This window comes from Myxine glutinosa, chromosome 6 (assembly GCF_964187855.1).
Source record: "Myxine glutinosa chromosome 6, kmMyxGlut1.1, whole genome shotgun sequence".
Classification (NCBI taxonomy): domain Eukaryota; kingdom Metazoa; phylum Chordata; class Myxini; order Myxiniformes; family Myxinidae; genus Myxine; species Myxine glutinosa.
The window spans coordinates 190,722,943-190,746,110 of NC_136266.1; the positions used below are offsets into that span (position 1 = coordinate 190,722,943).

The 23,168-nt window shown below is 50.2% G+C and overlaps 1 protein-coding gene across 1 annotated transcript in view; it reads right to left on the minus strand.

Annotated features, from left to right (window-relative positions):
* PSMA7 (proteasome 20S subunit alpha 7) overlaps positions 1–23,168 on the minus strand; it is a 47,158-nt gene that overhangs the window by 20,567 nt on the left and 3,423 nt on the right. The window contains exon 2 of the mRNA XM_068119084.2: positions 15,869–15,995. Within this exon, the coding sequence (XP_067975185.1) occupies positions 15,869–15,995 (127 nt within the window). The remainder of the gene's footprint in view (positions 1–15,868; positions 15,996–23,168) is intronic.

The following is a 23,168-nucleotide window of genomic DNA, read 5'->3' on the forward strand; positions in this document are numbered from 1 at the left end:
AAAAGAAGAAGTTTAAGGTTACCACTTCAGCAGGGAAATTCATGGCCACTGTTTTATGGGATGCAGTAGGGGTGATTTTGGGAGACAATATGCCACATGGTCAAACCATTAACTCAGATCTGTGCATTCAAATTCTTTAAAAATTGCAGAAGCGTTTTAGGAGAGTTCGACCTCACAAAAATGTTGCTGACATCCTCATTCAACACGACAACACACGACCACACACAAGTTTGAAAACACTAGAAGCAATCCCAAAACTCAGATGCATCGGAAGATGGTTCCCCACCCACCTGAGAGCCCAGATCTTGCTCCTTCAGATTTCCACCCCTTTTAGTAGGGTTGGTAGAGGGGGTTAGCGTGCACCCCATGAAATCAATTTCTAAAGGACATTTTTATATTGGAAAAAATGTGTAGAAAACGATTTGCTTTGTTAAAAAGTCGTCAGGGTGTCCCACGTGCCATTTTTATGCAAATTAAGCCGCCATTATGGATAAATCTGTTATTCACCATATCTCCGCCAATATTACAGATAACTGAAAAAACAAGGTGTCTAGACCCATATTTTGAGGGTCAAAGATCATTATAAGACCAGTCTTGAAGTGACCACATGTGTCCTTGGCATGTAAAATATGCAAATTAGTGCCGCCATCAAACACATAGGGTGTTTGAGGGTTATTGATGGAAACGCATGTAATTTCACAAATAGTGTTATTTTAAAATGTTTATTATTATGGTCGTCTTATTATTGGTGACTAGGCCTACTCTTTCTCATTCCAGAGTAACAGTTGTGGTAGAAGTGGCCATAAGTCATCATGCCCAAACGAAAACGTGATGGGAGTGCTGATCCTGCAGTCCCCCAAAGCACCTGCAAAACACCCTCTCCACCTACATGCATGCTTCATGTGCTATCCATGTCTGATCATGGCCCTTTTACAACCCTGAGTAAAATCAAAGGAACTGCAAGTGAAAAACTACAGCACCTTCATAGGATCCGGGACCGACGTCTCCGCCAGTCACATGAGTCCCCCTATCGTATGCAATCAGTGTGCGAACAGATCCCCACAACTCTCCCCAATGACCTGGAAAGTACTGGGCATCACCGTCAGTGTTATCAGCGTTTTACTGGCAACCTGCATCTTCTGGGAGATGAGATCGAACCAGAAGCATCAACCTCGCTAGTGCATTCACCCCGTAAACATTCCGATGGATCCGTCTTCCCACCAGAGTGAATTTTCTGTGAGAAAGTAGAGATCAAGGGTGTTGATCGCAAAACTGAGCGAGCTGAAAACTTCTCATCTTGGAAGAACAAAGAAAATGCATGGGAGCAAATTGAATCATGGGCCGAGAAAATGGGTCTATTTCGACTCCATCGACTGGTGAAAAACACAGACCTCTTTGCTGTTGAGGCCAAACACCATCCATCATGCTTGAGATCCTTACGCACATCATTCGCTAACTACGAGCGCGGGATTAACAGAGCAAAAAAACCAAAGTATACTGAGCACGCTCACATGTCAGCCGCCCATGAGAAGGCACTCATCTCAGTACGGGAGCACATTCAAACTCATGTCGTCCAGCAGAATGAGGTCCTACGGCTATCTTCCTTGCGCTTGCTATATATTGAAGAACTGAAACGGAATGGGTACGAGAATGAGAACTATCGCTCTGAAAAACTACTAAAACGCCCACAAAATGACCCAATCAAGGATCATGTCTCCTTCATGAAGGTCGATCATGACAAATTTGATGCCATTTCATTCTGGCTCGTGTACAGTTCGAATATCTCTGTTATTGATGCTCTTGCACGAGCTTACACTCTCGGAAGCACAGACAAATACCAAAACGCCGCTCTCCTTCTTCGTGGTAATATTCTACAGGCTTTCAGGGAGTCCCAAAGCCTACCTTGGCCGCCAACATCCGACGACATGGAGCTCAGTTCTGATAAGCTTCTACCTTCAGACCTCGTCGGGTTCCTCAGCATGGTTATGTCCCCAAGGAAGATATGGAGACGAGCGAAAAGATGAAGCGCCTGGTATTCTCCATCGGGCAAGACACATGCCGTGCAGTGTCAGAGGGAAAATGGAAGTTACCAAAACACATGCTTCTCTGTGTGACTGTCAGGCACTTGTTCTGTAGCAAGCAGCTCACCAAGATATTGCACAGGCTTGGCCACTCCGGGACCTACCATTTTGGTTTGGAGATGGAAACCGCCCTGGCCAAGGCCCTAGATGAAGTCTCAACCTATCTGACGCCCCAAATCGTGACGGGAGAGGGCAACGTGGTATTTCATTGTGAGTGGGACAACTTGAATAAAATCACTACGAATGTGCACGGCAGCAACATTGTCAACAGTGCTGGGGGAATCATGGTGCAGGAGGTCAAGCCTGGGACCCAGAGCCCCAATGTCTGAACGATGCCTAAAATGGACAAGTCGCAACAGCGTAGCCTGAAAGTTGATACACCAAAGTCGTGATTCTTCTGTGGATGTTGTCCGAGCCAAGCTGCTCCGCAAGATGGTAGGCGAGAACGAGAAACTCACTTCCAAGTCTAAGGTCGACCTGGCTCGCCTTCCTCCCTGCCAGTCCGCTTTGAAGCCGCATGTCCAGCGTGTGAATCACCGCGTCTGCTTGTACAAACGAGCTGACGTACCCATTTTGGAAAAGCCTAAACCCTACGATCAGGGGCAAGGATGGATGAGGACTGACGAAGGAGTGTTGGAACCATTGTGGTCATGTGGCCAGGTGCTACCAACGTCACCGGTTGATCTGCTGGACACTATTGATCATGAAGAGGAAGAGGATGATGATGAGGAGGAGGGAGAAGAGGACGAATTTGACTGACAGTTTTGATGAAAGCGATGATGAGTGAAGCATGTGATAGTGGAGAACACTGAAATTTCGGTCGAGATAGAGCGTCAATTCAAATTTTCGATAATTCTGGCACTCTTCATTTCCATGTTAACATGCCAAGGACACATGTGGTCATTTCAAGACTGGTCTAATGATATTTGACCCTCAAAACATAGGTCTGGACACCTTATTTGTTCAGTTATCTGTAATATTGGGGGCGATATGGTAAAAAATAGATTTTTCAGAAATGGCGGCACTAATTTGCTTATTTTACATGTCAAGGACACATGTGGTCACTTCAAGACTGGTCTTATAATGATCTTTGACCCTCAAAATATGGGTTTAGACACCTTGTAGTAGTTTAGACTACAGTCTGCCAATTCCCTATCATTATCCGAGCCCTCCCTCGGCTAGCTTCGGTGCCCAATGGAGGAAACCATTGCTGGCACCTCCATGTGCCTATCACTGCCATCCCCCTAAAATAATGCTCATGGGCCCTGGCCGTGTGAGGAATGGTGACACCACCATCCCCCCACGTGGGGGGTACACTACTCTCATCCGTCTGCTACACTTCGAGCCTCTCCATCTATGGAGGTACGTCGTCACAGCTCGACCTTGAGGGGCCGAGCGATCCATGCAGGTGGTTGGTCTCCTGTATGGGATGTCCGTCCGGCATTTCCGATCCAGGGGAGGAGGTATGGATGGGCCGAGGTGCAGGGCTCCATCCCTGTGCGGGGCCTTGCGGTACCACGCACGGTGACCCAACCTGCCACGGTCGGAGCCCCGCACCCACTAGGGTGCGCGGCTCCGAAATCTCCTACCTCCCCTTGAACCTCGCCAATTGCCTTTGCCGCCACAGCCCAGCACCAACCATAAGGTGCGGGGGCCAGCACGAATTGTGCACACCGGTCCTTCTGAGACCAACGCGGCACCGATCCCTGCTGCACAACACTCACAGGGGGATCGCATCTGCTATCCGTCTCACTAAACGCTACCCCGGTCGGTGTCGATGCTTGAGCCGCGTCCTCACACCTCGCGACCCACTCCACATTCGCACACCCAGGTGTCCCCACGCCTCCCATACACTCCGATACTGCACACTCTCCTTCCACATTCTCTGGTGTGCATTCTCCCTCACACTCCGTACTCGTACCTGCACACCTAGGCGCACTCACGCCTTTCACATACTTCAGTACACACTTTTCCCCGCACAGTCTGGTGTGCATTCTCCCCCGTACTCCGTACTCGTACTCGTACTCTCTGGTGCACACCACTCAGGCGCACTCGCACCTTTCACGCTCCTCAGTATCGCACACCCTGCCACACACACTTTCGTTACACACTCCGTAACACCCCCAGGGTGTGCACTCCTGCACACACTCTGCAACACGCTCTGGTGTGCACTCCTGCACACACTCAATCACCGCACACCCTGGCACACACTTTTCTCACTCACGCTTTGGCGCACACTCTCTCTCGTATCGCTTCGGCGCACACTCTCTCGCATACTTCGTGCCAGTCGCCCTCGTACACCGCACAATGGGCCTTCCGCGAACGCCCGGGTCTCGACTCTGTCCCAAGCGTGCCAAGAACCGGTTAGCGCCAAACACATTCGCGCCATTTTTTCCACTCACCTCGGGGTCCTTCTTCTCCGGCTTTTTCGCCAGCACCTGTAAACCTTTATTGGGGTTAGCAAGCATGGCATCATGGTGCAAATACAGACTTTGCGCGGATTCCATTTCCTTCTCCCCGATTCTACCGTCTCTTCGGCCCCAATTATTTCTTTTTCCTCGACAATCGTCGGCCCCCCCGCAATTTTATTTTCCAATTTGATGATCGTCGGCTTTCCTGCAAGTCGTGTCGAGATTCCCATAGCCCACACTGTCAACTTGGCTAACCTTTGCTCAAGCTCTCTCCGTGCGTTCCCCGTATCGCTTCATCTCGTCGCGTGCCACCGCAAACTTCTCGCTCAACATGCGTCCAATGTCCTCCCCTTCCTCTTCCATGTCCCTTCTGTATTCCTCCTTTCTTGACTCTTCTATCTTTTTTTCCATTTCCCGGGTTGATTTGTCCCCCAATTCTTTCATTTGGCCACCCATTGTGCTTTCCAACTCTTCCATGTTACACCTTGATTCGATTAGTTCGGTGTCCATTTTTCCACTCATCTTTTCCCTTTCACACCTCCTTTCTCTCATTTCCCTGATTTCGTTTTCCAACCCTTCCTTCATTTTTTTCGTTTGTGCTAAGATTTGTGTCATGAGTAACTGCATGTTGGAACTACTTGCACAACGGGTTTGGCCTCCGCCGCCGCCACGTGCGAGGTGCCGCCATTTCCGTTACCAGTTGCCGTACCCTTTTCAGCTTCCTCCACTACCGGCTGTCTCTGCAGGTCCTGAGTCATTAATTTCTCTTCTTCTACCCCCACCGGCATTCGACCGCCTTGGCCAGCCATGGTACGAATATAATTTGGCTTTTAACACTAAATTCCGTTCGCTCGTAATTTGGAGCCAATTCGTCCAAATTTTTTTTATTAGGGTTCAAATCCCACTCCCGGACACCAAATTGTTGCGGCCAATATGTACAATTTGGTGTCCAAATTTTTTTCCAGGGTTCCAAATTCCACTCCTGACAACCAAATTGTTGCGGTTTTGCGAAGCCCGTTCCCTTACAAAGGGGAGATTAAGCCCCTTTTTCTCTCTGGGTCTTCGAACCACGAGACTGAGTCGCCACTTCCGGGCAGACGTGGAAAAGGGTCTTGGGACAATTTCGCATGTACCTAAGTACCCACGCCGCCGCGGAAGTGGGGATCGAGTCTCGCACAAACCACGCCTAATTGAGTACACCCGAGCGGACGGCGTACCACGTGGTCCGTGCTGTTACCTTGCTATTGGAACCCGATCAGAGCGATCTAATTCGTACCATGCCAAGTCAATGATGGAGAGACAAAAGCGGTCGAATCAAAGGAAGAACAGATTTAATTATTATTTCCACAATGTACATTGGTAGAAGAAGAGACACAGGGCAGTCTTAACTTATTTACCCAGACAATGGGCCCACTCACACACACAGGGAGATGAAGGAAGAATGTTCATGCGCCGAACGCGCTGGCTTTGGTCCTCCAGGAACAGCTCACCCGGCGTGGCCCTCTGGCGGTCACCGCACGTATCCCGGCGAAGGCAGGCGGGTAAAATCCTCGCGGCGCGTATCTCGGCAGAGGCAGGCAGAAGGCAATATGCGCGTCTATGGCCCGGCACGGCTGTCTTTCACAGCGCAATTAATACAACTGCGCGGAGCGCGGGGAGCAGGGCAAAGTTTGTATACCAACGTTCGTACCAACTGAGAACTCTCGTATATGGCCCCGACTGATAACTCGTCTGCCTTATAACTCAACTCATTTGCCCCGTAACTCAACTCAACTGATTTGCCCTGCACGCATCGCATAACTCAACGGAGGAGTGAACACAGCGCATCCCTTCTCACAACTCGTAACTCATGCGCATCTCCCCTCATAACTTAGTGCTCCGAACCGACTGATGGGCTTGCCTCATAACTGAGGTGGGGGCTCTGGGCACAGGACTATATCGTCCCGCCCTGGCCCGACTCAAATGTTCCAAACCCCGCCTTTTGCCGCAGTGGTAAGTCACTCCCCTCGAGCCCTGATTGGCGGCTCGCGCTTAACGTTGCTCCTCCTCCGCCTTCCTTTGGCCTTGATCGACTTGTTCAGGCCGGCCTCGTGGTATTTCGTGCCAAAACCTAAAGCATCGAGGCATCGTAAAGGACCTAACTCTCATTGTCCTACTCAACGCAAAACTAAACACAGGAAAGGTCTACGCTTACATTTACTATGAAATAACTGAGCTTTAAACGAGGCTATGTGTTGTAGTGTAATAAACTATGAGGGAAAATTAACCTTTATTATAAAAACACAAAACCGCAACACTATATTTATATATGATATGACTTTTCATACACCCATATACACATATGTATTAAAAAGATTTAATACATAGAACTTATAAGAATGATGTATAACCCTCACTGATTTGAACTTTCTCTGACCCTGTTTTTCTCTTAGAGATTGAGAAAGAACCAATGTCCTCAGTCACGCTAAGGCATATTATCTGTAAGAAGCAGTAGGCTTTGTTTATTTTGTAAGATGTTTGAAATCTCTGTTTTCTCATTACTTGACATATGTTGCCGAGAGAGGTGAAGATAACAAGGAAAGGCTGACCCAAGGAGTTGGAGACTCACGCAATGCTTGCTATCTTTCTGAACCTTACCTAACCTCCCTCTTTGTTCTTTGACCATAAATAGCCATGCTGCTGACGATCGGGAAGCTATTGGTTCAGTTGTAATGTATTAAATGTAGTGTGTTGACCTTTGTTGAATGTAGAGTAGTGATTTCGTTTTATTCGTGTATGTGTAACTCGAATGGAAGTGTTTTCTGTAAATGCCTTTGGTACCAGTGAATCAAGAACTCACATGTGTCATTAAATCAGTATATTGTCTTCTGAAACGAGTTTGGACATTTAATTCTCTTGAGTCTTATCAAATCATTGAAGGCCAATATTAAATTAATTAAAAATCCACGACAGTATGCAGTCATGAATTAATTCAAACTTTCATAGTGGGCAACTTATCTCCGGTAACCAGTTCTTAATCCATAACACTTCAGAAGGTTACCGATGGTGCATGTTCAAACCATCTGGTCCAGCTGAGTTGTACAGGTTGAAGTCCGACCATGCCAGTCGCGTTGCAAGTCCTCCCGGTGAGCTTGATCTCAGCGAAGCAAGCATGTCAATCCTGTGCCCCCAAACAAAGCTGAGTGACGTCGAATACAGAAAAGAATGCTGTTAAAGGACCCAATGCGTACCAGCTGCTGAACAATGGGGAGAGAGGAGTGAGGATGAAGGAGGAGTGAGATCAGGCAACACTCTCAGTGCTGTCGCGACGTGACCAGAGAGGAGTTTCTTGTCTGGATGTTGTCTCCACGACACAAGGCAGCATTCGGCGTATAACAGCCAGTAGGTAAGATGACCAGCATCAACAGGGATGCAGCTGGTTCGTGAACTAGGCATTGGAGTGTGGAACCAGTCATGGTCTACATGCAATACTCATGTCCCTCTTCACTGGATACTGGTTTGAATATAGACTTTGCCAGGATGAAATGCACACAGGCGATCCCTCTCTCAGCAACCTGCCTCACTCCTGCCCCGGCAAGGAGAGTTTTCCATCTGGTGTTTCATCTCCCTCTCTCCCTTCTCCTGCTCTCCTGAATCTCCAGCTCTCCGTGACTATTTTACATGTTTCACCCAAAGCCGATGACCAGTCCGAGCCGCCCTCTGGCATCTGTGCTTGCATCCCCCAATCCAGTGTAGAGGTCTGCGGCCATGATTCAGTTCAGCGTGTCCCATAAAAAAACATCTTTTCCCCGTCGATCTCTCTTTCTTGTGCGAGTACAATTTGAACCTTAGCCTCAACACAGCCCTGTTCTCTGCTCCTTGGACAATGAGCACACACTTTATTTTCCTTATCAGCAGCACATTTTGGCAGTTATCTGGCCAAAGTCTGTTTGGCCTTGAGATCCCTCGACTCCACAGCAGCCCAGCTCCACTTGACTGCTGGGTCGGAGGCTGACATGGATTAAACAAAGTGCCTTTTATTTAATTTCAGGTATCCCTCTTTAATCACAGTACAATTGACTGAACTGCACCCGTTTCATTTCAAACCACATTTTTCATTTAAAATGGTATATTATTTCATAACACTGTAGACAGAGACACAGACTGCTTAACACCACTTTATGATTCACGTGCGGGATAAAAAAAATGCAAACAAAGATCATCTAACTATAATTCACCAAATGTCCATCGTTCGAAGGTACCGCAAAAACGGCTGAACCGATCGCAACGATATTTTGGGTGGGTAATCCTGGGATCCCCCAGAGTAAAATAGACTATATTGTTTTTCCAATTTCAGCTTTGGCCTCCAGCATTTTCAGCGTTGGACTCCCGCATAACGTTCGCTTCGCATCGCAGTGACTGCGAGCACTAACATGGCGGCTGTAAGATTAACGTGTATGTACATCTGATTACTTGATAAACGTAGCAGAAAAAACAAATAGTTTGGGCAATGGGCTCTCCAATATTCGATGTGATCACGGTTTGAATTACGTTACGTAACGTTTGTGACAATGTTTTCATTGTGACAATGTTTGTGTTTACGGTAGTGTTTGACGTGACGGTGTGAACGTAATTTTGAAATGCTTTTCGTTTTTATTTTCGTAATCGTTTAATGAACGTTTAATGTTTAATGAACGTTTAATGAGAGTAAGAATAATGTTTAATGATCATTAAATGAATGAATGAATGAATGAATGTAATGAATAATGCCATGGCATCACGTTGGCAGCAGTGACAATATAAAAATGTTTGCCAAGAACTTCAAAGAGAGAAAAGGAACTTTTATCACCCATGTCATCTATCCTGAAGTTCTAAGCTGAAGAAGAGGTACAAAATCATTCCATTTTTTTTTCCTAAAGAAAAGCGTACAGTTGATATCACGATTTGAAACACGATGGAATAATGTTTACCGATACGAACAGTGATTTTCTTTTTTTATTGAAGTTTTTAAAATACCATTTAGATTTTGATGATTTGCGTGTGATATTTAATGGATGTTTATATAAATCGTTTAAATAATCATTTGCACCTCCCAAAAGGTACCCGCCCTTAGGGCGGGTACCGTTGCTAGTATAAATTATTACGTGTGTGAAGCGAAAAGCGGGGCTAGGCATCTGTATTTTCTACAAATTTGCGTTCAGCATTTAAAAGGATAGAGCTTGGACAATCCTCATTGGTTGGGATCCATGGGGAGGGGGAAAAGCCCGGCTGAGTATGGTGAGGAAAGCAGCGCCATTGTCGGTACCAGAGTATCCCGGGAAGTGAAGGCAGTGAAGGCTCACTGGCTGTGTTAAGTGTTTGTGTGTGTCTGTGTCTGTGTCTGTGTCTGTGTCTGTGTCTGTGTGTGCGCGCGTGCGTCAGCTCCATTAGGAGCCTTAGGCAATGTATAAAAATAAAAAATTAAATATTTGGTTCACTTTGTCTACAAACATCAACTTCTGATCGAGGCACAACCTGATTTCAATTGAATGTTATATTTTGAACACGAGTCGGAAAACGAACCTGTAGTTTAGCTGTACGTACTGTATTTTGACTCTGAAATCTTCCAGATCGCACGTGTGCAGAGGGGAGTGAGATAATTTATTACCTCCACCACCGAAGGTGGATGGAGGTTATGTTTTCACCCATGTCTGTCTGTTTGTCTCTCTGTTTGTTTGTTTGTCAACAATATATCTCAAAAAGTTGTGGACGGAATTGGACGAAATTTGGCAGAGGTAGCCTATGTGACAAGGACGAAATGATTAGATTTTGGCTCAGGTCCGAATCCAGATCCGGCCATTCAGTGGAATACAAAACATAAACTGTTCAGCCTGGTGGAGGTATGCGCTCCACCGAGTGCCGTTCTAGTCAAGTCTGTCTCACTGTTTGACAGACAAACAAAATTGAAAACCATCGCCAACAGGAACCTTGCTGTTTTTAAGGACATCATAAAGGGCACAAACAGGCATGCATAACTAATGTAACATGTTAAATAAGGTGGTGTATAAAACACCAAGTGGCGTATAAAACGCCAAGTGGCGTATAAAACGCCAAGTGGCGTATAAAACGCCAAGTAGCGTATAAAACGCCAAGTGGCGTATAAAACGCCAAGTGGCGTATAAAACGCCAAGTGGCGTATAAAACGCTAAGGTGGTGTGTAAAACGCTAAGGTGGTGTGTAAAACGCTAAGGTGGTGTATAAAACGCTAAGGTGGTGTATAAAACGCAAAGGTGGTGTATAAAACGCTTAGTGGTGTATAAAACGCTTAGTGGTGTATAAAACGCTTAGTGGTGTATAAAACGCTTAGTGGTGTATAAAATGTTAAGGTGGTGTATAAAACGCTAAGGTGGTGTATAAAACGCTAAGGTGGTGTATAAAACGCTAAGGTGGTGTATAAAACGCTAAGGTAGGTATAAAACGCTAAGGTGGTGTATAAAACGCTAAGGTAGGTATAAAACGCTAAGGTGGTGTATAAAACGCTAAGGTGGTGTATAAAACGCTAAGGTGGTGTATAAAACGCTAAGGTGGTGTATAAAACGCTTAGTGGTGTATAAAACGCTAAGGTGGTGTATAAAACGCTAAGGTGGTGTATAAAACGCTAAGGTGGTGTATAAAACGCTAAGGTGGTGTATAAAACGCTAAGGTGGTGTATAAAACGCTAAGGTGGTGTATAAAACGCTAAGGTGGTGTATAAAACGCTAAGGTGGTGTATAAAACGCTAAGGTGGTGTATAAAACGCTAAGGTGGTGTATAAAACGCTAAGGTGGTGTATAAAACGCTAAGGTCATGTATTAAACGCTAAGGTGGTGTATAAAACGCTAAGGTGGTGTATAAAACGCTAAGGTGGTGTATAAAGCGCTAAGGTGGTGTATAAAACGCTAAGGTGGTGTATAAAACGCTAAGCTGGTGTATAAAACGCTAAGGTGGTGTATAAAACGCTAAGGTGGTGTATAAAACGCTAAGGTGGTGTATAAAACGTTAAGTGGTGTATAAAACGCAAAAGTGGTGTATAAAACGCTAAGGTGGTGTATAAAACGCTAAGTTGTGTATAAAACGCTAAGTGGTGTATAAAACGCTAAGTTGTGTATAAAACGCTAAGTGGTGTATAAAACGCTAAGCTGTTCGCCCCGCCCCCATTATCTCCTTGCCATCCACCTTTTGCCCTGTCCACGTGACTCGTGGTGGTCCCTCTCGGCTCTCCCCCCGTTGGTACTTTGTGCATATAAGATTGTTTACGGTTCTGTTTTAATATTATTTAAATATGTATAAACTTTCCCCTTCAGTGTTATATTACAACACGCTGTTTTTCTTCCTATTTAAAAGGCTTTTTTCAAATTCTTCTCCATCTCATTCCATGTCAAAAAAAAGAAATTCAATCTCTTAGACGTCTCCCTCACTACATGGTCTAAATTCACATTCATTCCATTCCACCCCTCCTCCATCGTTCTGAATCGGATTGCTAACTTGAAAATCACAACAAACCCAATTTGTTATCAATGTTCGTCTTTCATTAATCATCCACTTTCGAAACTCCCCTCTTGCCCCTCCCCTCCAAATCCCCCCCTTGCACCTCCACTCCTAAACTCCCCCCTTGCCCCTCCCCTCCTAAACTCTCCCCTCACTCCTCCCCTTCAAAACTCCCCCCCAACCCCTCCCATTCAAATCTCCCCCCATACCATTCCCCTCCAATTCTCCCTCCTCCCCCCTCCTCCTCAAAGCTGCCTCCTCCCCACTTCGTCTCCCTTCTATCTCATACCTCCACCCCCCCCCCCAACCTTCTACTTTCCTCTGCCCCCCCCCCCCCTCAAACAACCCCTCACTGTGCCTCATCCCTTCACCATCAAACCTTTCATCCTCCTCATCCTTCCCTTTCTTGGAACTCTTCTGTAATCTCTGACACACTATCAACTGCTATCCCTAACTCCCCCTCTCATCCCTCATCTTACCCTACTCCTCCCCTCCCCTGTCCTGTACCCGATGCTCCCCCTCTCTCTTCATTAACGGTATGGACCTCAAACATCCAGGGCCTTCGCTCAAACCTGACTGATCTCTCCATACAGGTTGCTTCTGACAATCCAGACTTGATCTGCTTAACAGAGACTTTCCTCCTTCAAGATGTCTCTGATTCCTTAATATCTCTTCCTGGTTACTCCCTCCTCCGGTATGATAGACCTGAGCCTCGTCCTGGTGGTGGGGTGTCTATCTTTATCAAAAACTCTCTTCCTCACTCTCCTTGCACTGCCCTCTCTCCTCCTCACCCCCAGGAATACCTCTGGCTACGGCTTCCTCTCCGATCCCACCTTTTGTTCATATGTGTTCTGTACCGTCCTCCAAACAGTGATGACTCCATTTACATTTCACTGTCTGACAACATGGACCAACTTCTATCCACTCATCCCAACTCTCTCTTCCTCATATGTGGTGACTTCAACTGTCATCATGCCAGCTGGTTGGGTGTGGGTTCCTCTCTCACCAGTCATGGCACCTCAGCAAAGGACTTCTGTGACTCACTGGGATTGACACAATCTGTCAATTTCCCAACCCGGATCTCAGCCAATGGAGTATCTTCTCTTCTAGACTTGGTTATGACTAACTTCCCTGCTAATGTCTGCTGCTCTTCTTCTGCTCCAATCGGTTCTTCTGATCATGTGCTTGTCAAAGTGGACATCTCTCTGGCCATTCTCAGAGAGCCTCCTCAGCGTCGACGAGTCTGGCATTTCACTCAGGCCGACTGGGACGGTCTTCAAGCAGCCATCAATCGTCTGGATTGGTCTCCCATCTCCACTGCCTCTGACATCAATTCTTCCTGGGAATTCTTCCAAAGCAAACTGCTCTCTCTCATGCACAGATTTATCCCATCTCGTCTTCAGTTGTCTTACCCTTCATCCCGTCCATGGTACACTGAATCTTGTGGTGAGGCAGTTGCCCTGAAACAACTTGCCTTTGCCTCTTGGAAGGCAAATCCAACTGAAGGCAATCTCAGTTCCTTCCACCAAGCTCGGAACAAGTGTGTGTCTACCCTCAGGAGTGCCAGGAAGCACTATCTCTCCACACTCAAGAATGAACTCTCAAACCTGTCTCCTTCCTCCAAATCCTGGTGGCGTCTGGTCAAATCCGTTTCTGGTTTTTGTTCCCCCTCCATCCCCTCCCTTACCTCAAATGGCCACACAGTTGACATCGCACGTGACAAAGCCGAATGCCTCAACTCTGTGTTTGCCTCAAAATCTTGTGTCCCAAACCCATCCCTCTCTGTTCCCACCCTTCCCAGTCGAACCCAACTGCTCCTGGACTCTGTGTCCTTCTCTCCTGACAAAGTGGAGGAGTTTTTGTCTAACCTCGACTCCGATTCTGCAACTGGACCAGACGGCATCAGCCCACGGGTCCTAAAATCCTGCTCTGCTGCTCTATCTCACCCTCTCTCTGTCCTTTTCACCCTCTTTTGCTCAAGGTCATCTGCCAGCATCCTGGAAATCAGCAAACATTACCGCTTTACACAAAAAAGGTGCAAAAACAGATCCATGCAACTACAGACAATTCAGCCTGCTCCCAATTATCAGCAAAGTCATGGAATCCATCATTGCTTCGAATATCCCTCATCCCTCAGATCGGCAGTCTGCAGCCTCCTCACTCTCTGCAGACCTGGACAAAATCACAGACTGGTCAAACAAGTGGAACATGTCTTTCAATCCTGACAAATCTCACACTCTTACAATGTCTCTCCGAAAGGACCGACTGGACAACCCTCCCATCTACTTTCTCAACAATCCTCTCCAAGAAGTTCTGTCGCTCAAGCTTTTGGGTCTCACTATCTGCCATGATCTTTCTTGGGAAAACCACATTTCCAAGCTGGCCTCCAAAGCCAGTCGCCGACTGGGCATCCTCCGTCGTGCGAAGTCCTTCCTCAGCACACCTGAGCTCCTCACCACATACAAGGCTTTCATCCGCAGCTCAATGGAATACTGTTCCCCCCTATGGGCCGGTGCTCCTGCCTCACACCGAGCTCGGCTTCACGCTGTCGAAACCAAAGCTTTCAGAATTATTGGAATCTCCCGCGATGAAGCTATCTCTGAGGGCCTTTCACTCACTCACCGCAGGCAGGTAGGTGGTCTTTCTGTCTTCTACCGACTCCTCTCCGGCCTTGCACCCCCAGCTCTCTCTCTGTGCTCTGTCCCCCAAATATTCCTACAGGTCGCACAAGATCTGCCAGCAACCCTCTGATGGTTAAACTGCCGAAATCTCGGCTCTCTGCTCACCTTCACTCTTTCATTCCTCTTTTCTCCCGCCTCTGGAACAAACTCCCTCACTCCCTTCAATCCCACTCGTCCCTCCAGGTCTTTAAAACAGCTGTTCACCACCATCTCTTATCTTCCCCCATCCAAAACCTTGATCTTTTCTACCCCCGCTAATTCACCCCAGATCCACCTTGTTTGAAATTCCAACTTCTTTCCTGGAAGTCCTGGCAGTGTCCATATTATGTTTTATACCTCTCCCACCCCCCTCCCCCTTCCCATGCCCCTCCCCCCCCCCAATGCCCTCTCCCTCTCACAGATCTCTCGATGTCTCCATGTCTCTCGGTCCCTGTTCTCAAAATAATATTGTGTTTGTATCCTTCCTCCTCTCTCCCCATCTTGTCTACCGCTCCCGATGTTATATGTTTTATGTGTCGGTTTGTCTTTCTGTGTGATTAATGTTCGCTCTTTCACGAGGCTCGATCTTGTATACAAAAAAAAAAGAAAAAAAAAGAAGAAAAAAAAAGTGGTGTATCAAACGCTAAGGTGGTGTATAAAACGCTAAGGTGGTGTATAAAACGCTAAGTGGTGTATAAAACGCTAAGTGGTGTATAAAACGCTAAAGTGGTGTATAAAACGCTAAGGTGGTGTATAAAACACTAAAGTGGTGTATAAAACGCTAAAGTGGTGTATAAAACGCTAAGGTGGTGTATAAAACGCTTAGTGGTGTATAAAACGCTAAGGTGGTGTATAAAACGCTAAGGTGGTGTATAAAACGCTAAGGTGGTGTATAAAACGCTAAGGTGGTGTATAAAACGCTGCATCAGCATTGTTAAACTTCCCGGAATTTTTTTTTTCTACAACCTATAAAGTCTTTTATTTCAATTGAATTATATACTTGAACACGAGAACACAAATAGCCTTTTTGGCACTTTCAAAAGCCTTCAGTTTAGCGGTACTTGGACAAAATATTACAGCATTTTACATTGCCTTGCCCAATCAAATTTGCTGCTCGGCGACCCCGCCGCACATGTCCTTTTTTCTCAAGACTGCACGGGCTAAGGTGTGCTATGAACTCTCTATGTATGCAATGTCAGTAAATGCAAAATGTTTGAGCATGGTTGCGTACCTGCAAATGCCATGCAGACGTGCTCATCCAGGGCACATATCTTACGTACAGTCCGCTCTTCCTGCAATTTTGCCACCGATTTCTTCTCTACAGCCAACACAACCAATTCTTTTCCACGAATCCCAACCTGAAATGCAACCAATACCACATGGGTACGGGGTTCGGGTGAAGGGCAGAAGAGAATTGAAGAATTAGGTGACAAAGAAAGCACTTGGGTTAATTGACTGGTGAATACAATCGTACACTACTATGGGCAACCGCTGGGAGGGGTGCACTCTCTGGAGCGCCGAAGCATCATGAGCATCCATAGCCCTGTGATGGGTAATTACATGGTCAAGCTGATACGCAAGGCTGGTGGACATATTGGCCTTCACTGCAGAGCCGTCTATTCTGAACAATCCACAACCCAATATGATGTTCAAGGCCTTCGCAAAGAAGACCGTGGTATACAGCTCCCCACTGTCGGCTGCTGCAAAAGCTTCCCATCTTGATCCTCTGAAAGAGGTCAAATCCAAGGTCCTTTTTGTTGTTGGCCTCTCTTTGCAGGAGGCCGAGTCTCAGGGTCTGTTTCTCGATAACAGGGTGTTGGCCTATGTTATGTGCCACTTCCTTTATGGTCTTATTCCATCCATCCTCTATTTCCTCCACTCATTCTAAGCCAATCCAATCACCGCAAAGTCACACACATTTCCAGAAATGTTAATCAAGTTACTCGTTACTCCTATTAAAGTCCAAGCTTGATGCTTACCTCCTCCTTCTAAGACCCCCAAATAATATCTGTCCCCCAAATAGTCCTGCAGGTCGCACAAGATCTGCCAGCATCCCTGTTCTGGTGAAACTGCCAAAATCAAGACTCTCTATTCACCTTCACTCTTTCATTCCTCTTTTTTCCCACCTTTGGGAACAAACTCCCTCACTCTCTTCAATCCCACTCCTCCCTCCAGGTGTTTAAAACAGCTGTTCCGTTTTCCTTCCTGAAACTCCTAGTAGTGTCTATCTTGTTTATCCTGTGTACCCTGCCCCAGCCCTCTCGCTTCCACAGATCTCTCGATGTCCCCGTTCTCTACTGTTGTTGTGCTTCCCTCCCCCTCACCCTCTTGTCTCCCTCTCCCTTTATTATATGGTCTATGTATGGTTTATGCGTTGTCTCTTATATGATTGCATTATATACAACGTTTCATTTTAAAATGTGGCTGTAGCGGCTGCCGCTGGGTTTTCACAATCGCCTTGCACCTATCAAGGACGCGGAGCGATCACCATGCCGGGCTCGTCCAGGATGCCCGGGCAGGCCCGCGCTCAACTTGCCAGGCCTCGGTCGGGACGCCCGGGCATGCCCGGGCGTGCCCGGGCAGGCTCGCCCTCAACTTGCCAGGCCGCAGCCAGGACGCTGGGCCACGCCCCCTGGCGCCGGGCCTGGGCAAACGCTCCGGGTTAATAGGTATATATATTGCCGCCCGATAAACGGGTTTTCAGAGTGCCTGAGTGTTTGATTTGATTAAAGCAACTCGGATGAATTCCAGCTTTTTGTCGCGTCCATTCTTCCGATCGACGTGGGAGCCCCAGCTCCTTCATTGGTGACCTACCGACATGGACACGGCAGTCGCCCTTAAACTGCCTACCTTCTGGGAGGCTCACGCGGCGGTTTGGTTCGCACAGGCGGAGTCCCTGTTCGCCCTGCGAGGCATCACGGCCGACGACACCCGCTTCCACCATGTGGTAGCTGCGCTCGGTTCGGCTACCGCGGCCCGCGCCCTGAGCCTCCTCGAGAGCCCGCCAGCCGCTGACAAATACGGCGCGATTAAGAAGCTTCTCCTCGATGCTTTCGCCCTCCCATCGGCGGAACGCGCACGGCGCCTGCTCGAACTGCCTGAGCTCGGCGACACGCGCCCTTCCGAGCGAATGGACTACATGCTTTCACTGCTCGGCGAGCACTCTCCGGCATTCCTGTTCCGGGAGCTGTTCCTCCGTCAGCTGCCTAACCCGGTACGCCTCGCCCTGGCAAGCACGACGATCACAGATCCCCGGGCCCTTGCCAGAGAAGCCGACAAGATCTCCGCCGCAGGTCAGCGCATCGCAGCGGCGACATGGGACCCACCGCCGTCCGACGCAACACCCATGGCGCCCGAGCACCCGGCACGGTCGACGGCCGAACTGCCGACGCAATTGGCGGCCGCTACACCGAGCCGACCACCTCCAGCACGACGACCGGGGCCTCCACCTGACCAAGCGTGGTGTTACTATCATGCCAGGTTCGGACAGAAGGCCCGGACATGCCGACCCCCGTGCACCTTCGGCAGGCCGGGAAACGGCCGGGCCGGCGTTCATTACCAGCCATGAGCGCCGGCCACACGGGCAACTTACTGTTCATCACGGATAAAGCGTCCGGTCGGCGCTTCCTGTGCGACACCGGCGCCCAACTGAGCGTCATACCCGCCTCTGACCAGGACAGGCAATCCGCGGTTTGCGGCCCCTCCTTGGTTGCGGCCAACGGATCGACCATCCGCACCTTCGGCCCGCGCAACGTCACCCTCTGCTTCGGCGGCCAACACTTTGCTTGGACGTTTGTAACCGTAAACGTGCCCATGGCTCTGCTAGGCGCCGACTTCCTCTGCGCACACGGACTGCTAGTGGACGTCCAACGGCGTCGTTTAATCAACGCCGAAACCTTCAGCTCCCTGGGATGCACATTGAGCAGCTCCGCGCCGACCGAGCTGGCATGCACCGTCCCGGCGGCGAACGAGTTTGCTCGCCTGCTCACGGAGTTCCCGGCCCTCACGCGGCCGACGTTTTCGGCCGTCGCAGTACGGCATGGGATCGAGCACCACATACCAACCACGGGCCCGCCGGTCTACGCCAGGGCCCGCCGCCTCGACCCAGCCAAGCTCGCCGTAGCGAAGGCCGAATTCGACGCGTTGGAGCACCTCGGCATCGTGCGGCGCTCCGATAGCGCGTGGGCCTCGCCACTGCACATCGTGCCAAAGCCGGGGGGTGGATGGCGCCCGTGTGGCGACTACCGCCGTCTCAATGACGCTAGCACCCCCGACAGGTACCCGATCCCGCATATCCAAGACTTCTCCGCCCGTCTGGCGGGACGGGTCATTTTTTCGAAAATTGATCTCATACGGGGATATCACCAGGTACCTGTCAGGGCGGCCGACGTCCCTAAAACGGCAGTCATCACGCCGTTCGGCTTATTCGAATTCTTGCGGATGCCGTTTGGTCTCAAGAACGCGGCTCAGGCGTTCCAGCGCTTGATGGACGGCGTGCTGCGTGACCTGCCGTTCCTTTTCGTTTACCTGGACGACATCCTCGTCGCCAGCACGTCCCGGGCCGAGCACCTCCTCCACCTCCGAACACTGTTCGGGCGCCTCAGCGAGCACGGCCTCATCGTCAACCCGGCCAAATGCCACTTCGGCACGACGGCCGGTGATTTTTTGGGCCACCACATCACCAAGAACGGGGCCGTGCCGCTGCCAACCAAGGTCGAGGCCATCACCACGTTCCCGCGTCCCCGCACCATAAAGGCCCTGCACGAATTCCTGGGAATGGTGAATTTTTATCACCGCTTCGTGCCCCGCGCTGCTCAACTCATGCGGCCCCTCTACGAAGCCCTCCGGGGCAAGCCGGCCAAGCACGACATCGCCTGGTCCGCAGCAATGGATGCGGCCTTCCAACGCTCAAAGCGGGCCCTCGCCGACGCAACACTGCTCGCTCACCCGGTGCTCAACGCTCCCATCGCCCTCACCACGGATGCCTCCGACTACGCGGTGGGCGCCGTACATGAGCAATGGGTGAACGGGGTTTGGCAGCCACTCGCTTTTTTCAGCCGGCAGCTCCGGCCGAACGAGCTCAAATACAGCACGTTTGACCGGGAGCTCCTCGGTCTACACCTGGCCGTCCGCCATTTCCGCCACCTCCTGGAGGGCCGACCTTTCACGGCGTTCGTCGACCACAAGCCGTTGGTTTACGCCATGGCCAAGGTCACGGAGCCATGGTCGGCCCGCCAACAGCGCCACCTCTCCGCCGTGTCGGAGTTTACCACGGACATCCGGCACGTCGCCGGCAAAAACAACGCCGTGGCCGACTGTCTTTCCCGGGCCAGCGCGAACGCGGTCCGCCTGGGCGTGGATTTTGCGCTTATGGCGGCGGACCAAACCACCGACACCACGGTGCAAGCCCTCCGGGCGGCGGACACGGGCCTCCGCCTGGCCGACATCCCCTGCGCGGACACTGTCCTGCTCTGCGACGTCTCCCAAGGCCAGCCTCGCCCCATCGTGCCCGTCACCTGGCAACGCCGCATCTTCGCCTCCCTCCACGGCCTTTCCCACCCGGGCCGGAAAGCTTCCCAGAAGCTGGTGTCGGCGCGTTTCGTCTGGCACGGCCTTCGTCGGGACGTCCGCGATTGGACCAGCACCTGCACGGCCTGCCAACGGGCCAAGGTCCACCGACACACCCAGGCCCCGCTGGCACCTTTCACCGTGCCCGAACGACGTTTCGACCACGTCAACGTGGATCTGGTGGGCCCCCTCCCCCCGTCACAGGGGTTCACACACCTGCTCACCATGGTGGACAGGACCACCAGGTGGCCGGAGGCCGTTCCCCTCGTCTCCACCACCACCGCCGACGTGGCGCAGGCTTTCATCGCCACCTGGGTCGCCCGCTTCGGCGCACCGGCGGACATCTCGTCAGACCGCGGACCACAGTTCACCTCCGAGCTGTGGGGCGCGGTCGCCCGCAACCTGGGGGTCAAGCTCCACCGTACTACGGCCTACCACCCCCAAGCAAACGGGTTGTGCGAGCGATTCCACCGCTCCATGAAGGCCGCGCTCATGGCCGGCCTTCAAGACGGCGGTTGGGCCGACCGGCTGCCGTGGGTCCTTTTGGGCCTTCGCACGGCCCCCAAGGAGGACCTCCAGGCATCCACCGCCGAGCTTGTCTATGGCCAGGCGCTACGCGTCCCAGGCGAATTCGTGCCCGACACTACCAGTCCCTGGTCCGCAGCTCACCAGCGCTCGGACCTCCAGGAGGCCGCCCGACGGTTTGCCCCCGTGCCAACATCCCACCACGGTGACCCCCAGTCCTACGTCCCCCCAGCACTCCGCACAGCGGAGTATGTTTTTGTGCGTCACGACGCACATCGGTGGCCACTCCAGCCGCCGTACGACGGGCCCTTCCGGGTGCTGCAACGGGACGACAAGTCGTTCGTCATCGACATCGGCGGCAGGTCGGACCGGATTGCGGTGGACCGCCTCAAGCCGGCGCACGTGGACGTCGACCACCCACCACGGGTGGCCCTTCCGCCGCGGCGAGGCCGCCCCCCGTCCACGGTGCCCCCCACTCGACCGCCCACCACCTCACCGGACCCCCTCCCACGACCCGCCAGGGGTCGCTTCGGCCGGGTCATCAGGACCCCCCTCAAATTGACCCTGCCGGTGCAAGTCGATTCTGGGGGGACGTGTGTAGCGGCTGCCGCTGGGTTTTCACAATCGCCTTGCACCTATCAAGGACGCGGAGCGATCACCATGCCGGGCTCGTCCAGGACGCCCGGGCAGGCCCGCGCTCAACTTGCCAGGCCTCGGTCGGGACGCCCGGGCAGGCTCGCCCTCAACTTGCCAGGCCGCAGCCAGGACGCTGGGCCACGCCCCCTGGCGCCGGGCCTGGGCAAACGCTCCGGGTTAATAGGTATATATATTGCCGCCCGATAAACGGGTTTTCAGAGTGCCTGAGTGTTTGATTTGATTAAAGCAACTCGGATGAATTCCAGCTTTTTGTCGCGTCCATTCTTCCGATCGACGTGGGAGCCCCAGCTCCTTCATGGCCATAATTGCATTTTCCAATATTTGCGCTTCTGACCAGGAGGCTGGGGCCAAAATAACACTGTTCTTGCACATTCTTGCCATGTGAACACAATTGCCACATTTGGTGAATTTCCACACAAACATTTAGGAGATAGTGTGACCGACAGATGGACATACGACAATACCCCCTGTATTTTTTTCAAAAAACATGGGGATGATCACAGGTCGCACGTGCTAGTTTTCTGTTGTTTATGAACGACCTGAGCATATGCAGATCACAGAGTATAAATCGATGGCAATACAAACATTTACAACCCTGCAACAATCGTAACAACTATTCATCCATTCAGGATGCCCGAGTCCAAGTAGCAGAGTGATCTCAGTGACGCCATCTTCCTTTCAAACAAGATAAACGCAAGACCCTTCATGTTGGGAAAGATGCCGTCAACGAGTTACAAGATGGAAACGGAGTTGAGCTTGAAAATGTTGTCGAAAAGGATCTAGACATCACAATCGACAATCCATCATTTGATTAGGTCTCCTCTGAAGTCACCAAGGTGACCCAGATGCAGTACAGTAGTTGTGCTGATAAATACAGTAGTTGTGGAGTATCGTTGAGGGAGAGGAAGACAAATGATGACTTGCAAAAGATGATGGGAATGGAGCCTATGATGGATGCTGTGAAGAGGAACAGGTTGAGATGGTTTGGTCACGTGTTGAGGAAGGATGAAAGTGACTGGTTGAGAAGAGTGATGGAAATGAATGTAGAAGGAAGTAGAGGACGGGGAAGACCGAGAAAGACTTGGCTAAAGATGATGGAAGAAGAAATGCGAGCAAGGGGGTTAACAAGGTGAGATGCAGAAAATAGGGCAAAATCGAGAAGATTGTCATGGGGACCGCAAGGCTAACCCCCGCTCTTGCAGGGAAAATGGCCTTAAAATGCCTGTTGTTGTTTGTTGTTGTATTTGTGCTGATAAAACTACCTTCACAACCTTGGATGAAGTTGCACTACCATTGCTTTTCAGGTCTGTTGTCCAACCCAGATTGGAGTATGGCAACCTGACATGGCATCCTAGATACGTAGCCGACAGCAACAAACAAGAAACAATAGGTACAAAGGAGTGCAACCAAACTAGTCCCGACCACATGTCATCTCCTCTACCAAGAGAGATGGAGACACCTGAACATGTACTCTCTACAATACCGATGCAGATGGTGACAATATGCAGGTTTTCCAGATCATGCAACGACTGGACCACATCAATCCCCACAACTTCTTCACTCCTGCAGCAATCAACGCCACCGCGGGTCATAATAAACGCTACCGCGGGTCATAATAAACGCTACCGCAGGTCATAATAAACGCTACCGCGGGTCATAATAAACGCTACCGCGGGTCAGAATAAACGCTACCGCGGGTCAGAATAAACACTAACACGGGTCAGAATAAACGCTACCGCGGATCAGAATAAACGCTACCGCGGGTCAATTAATATAATATA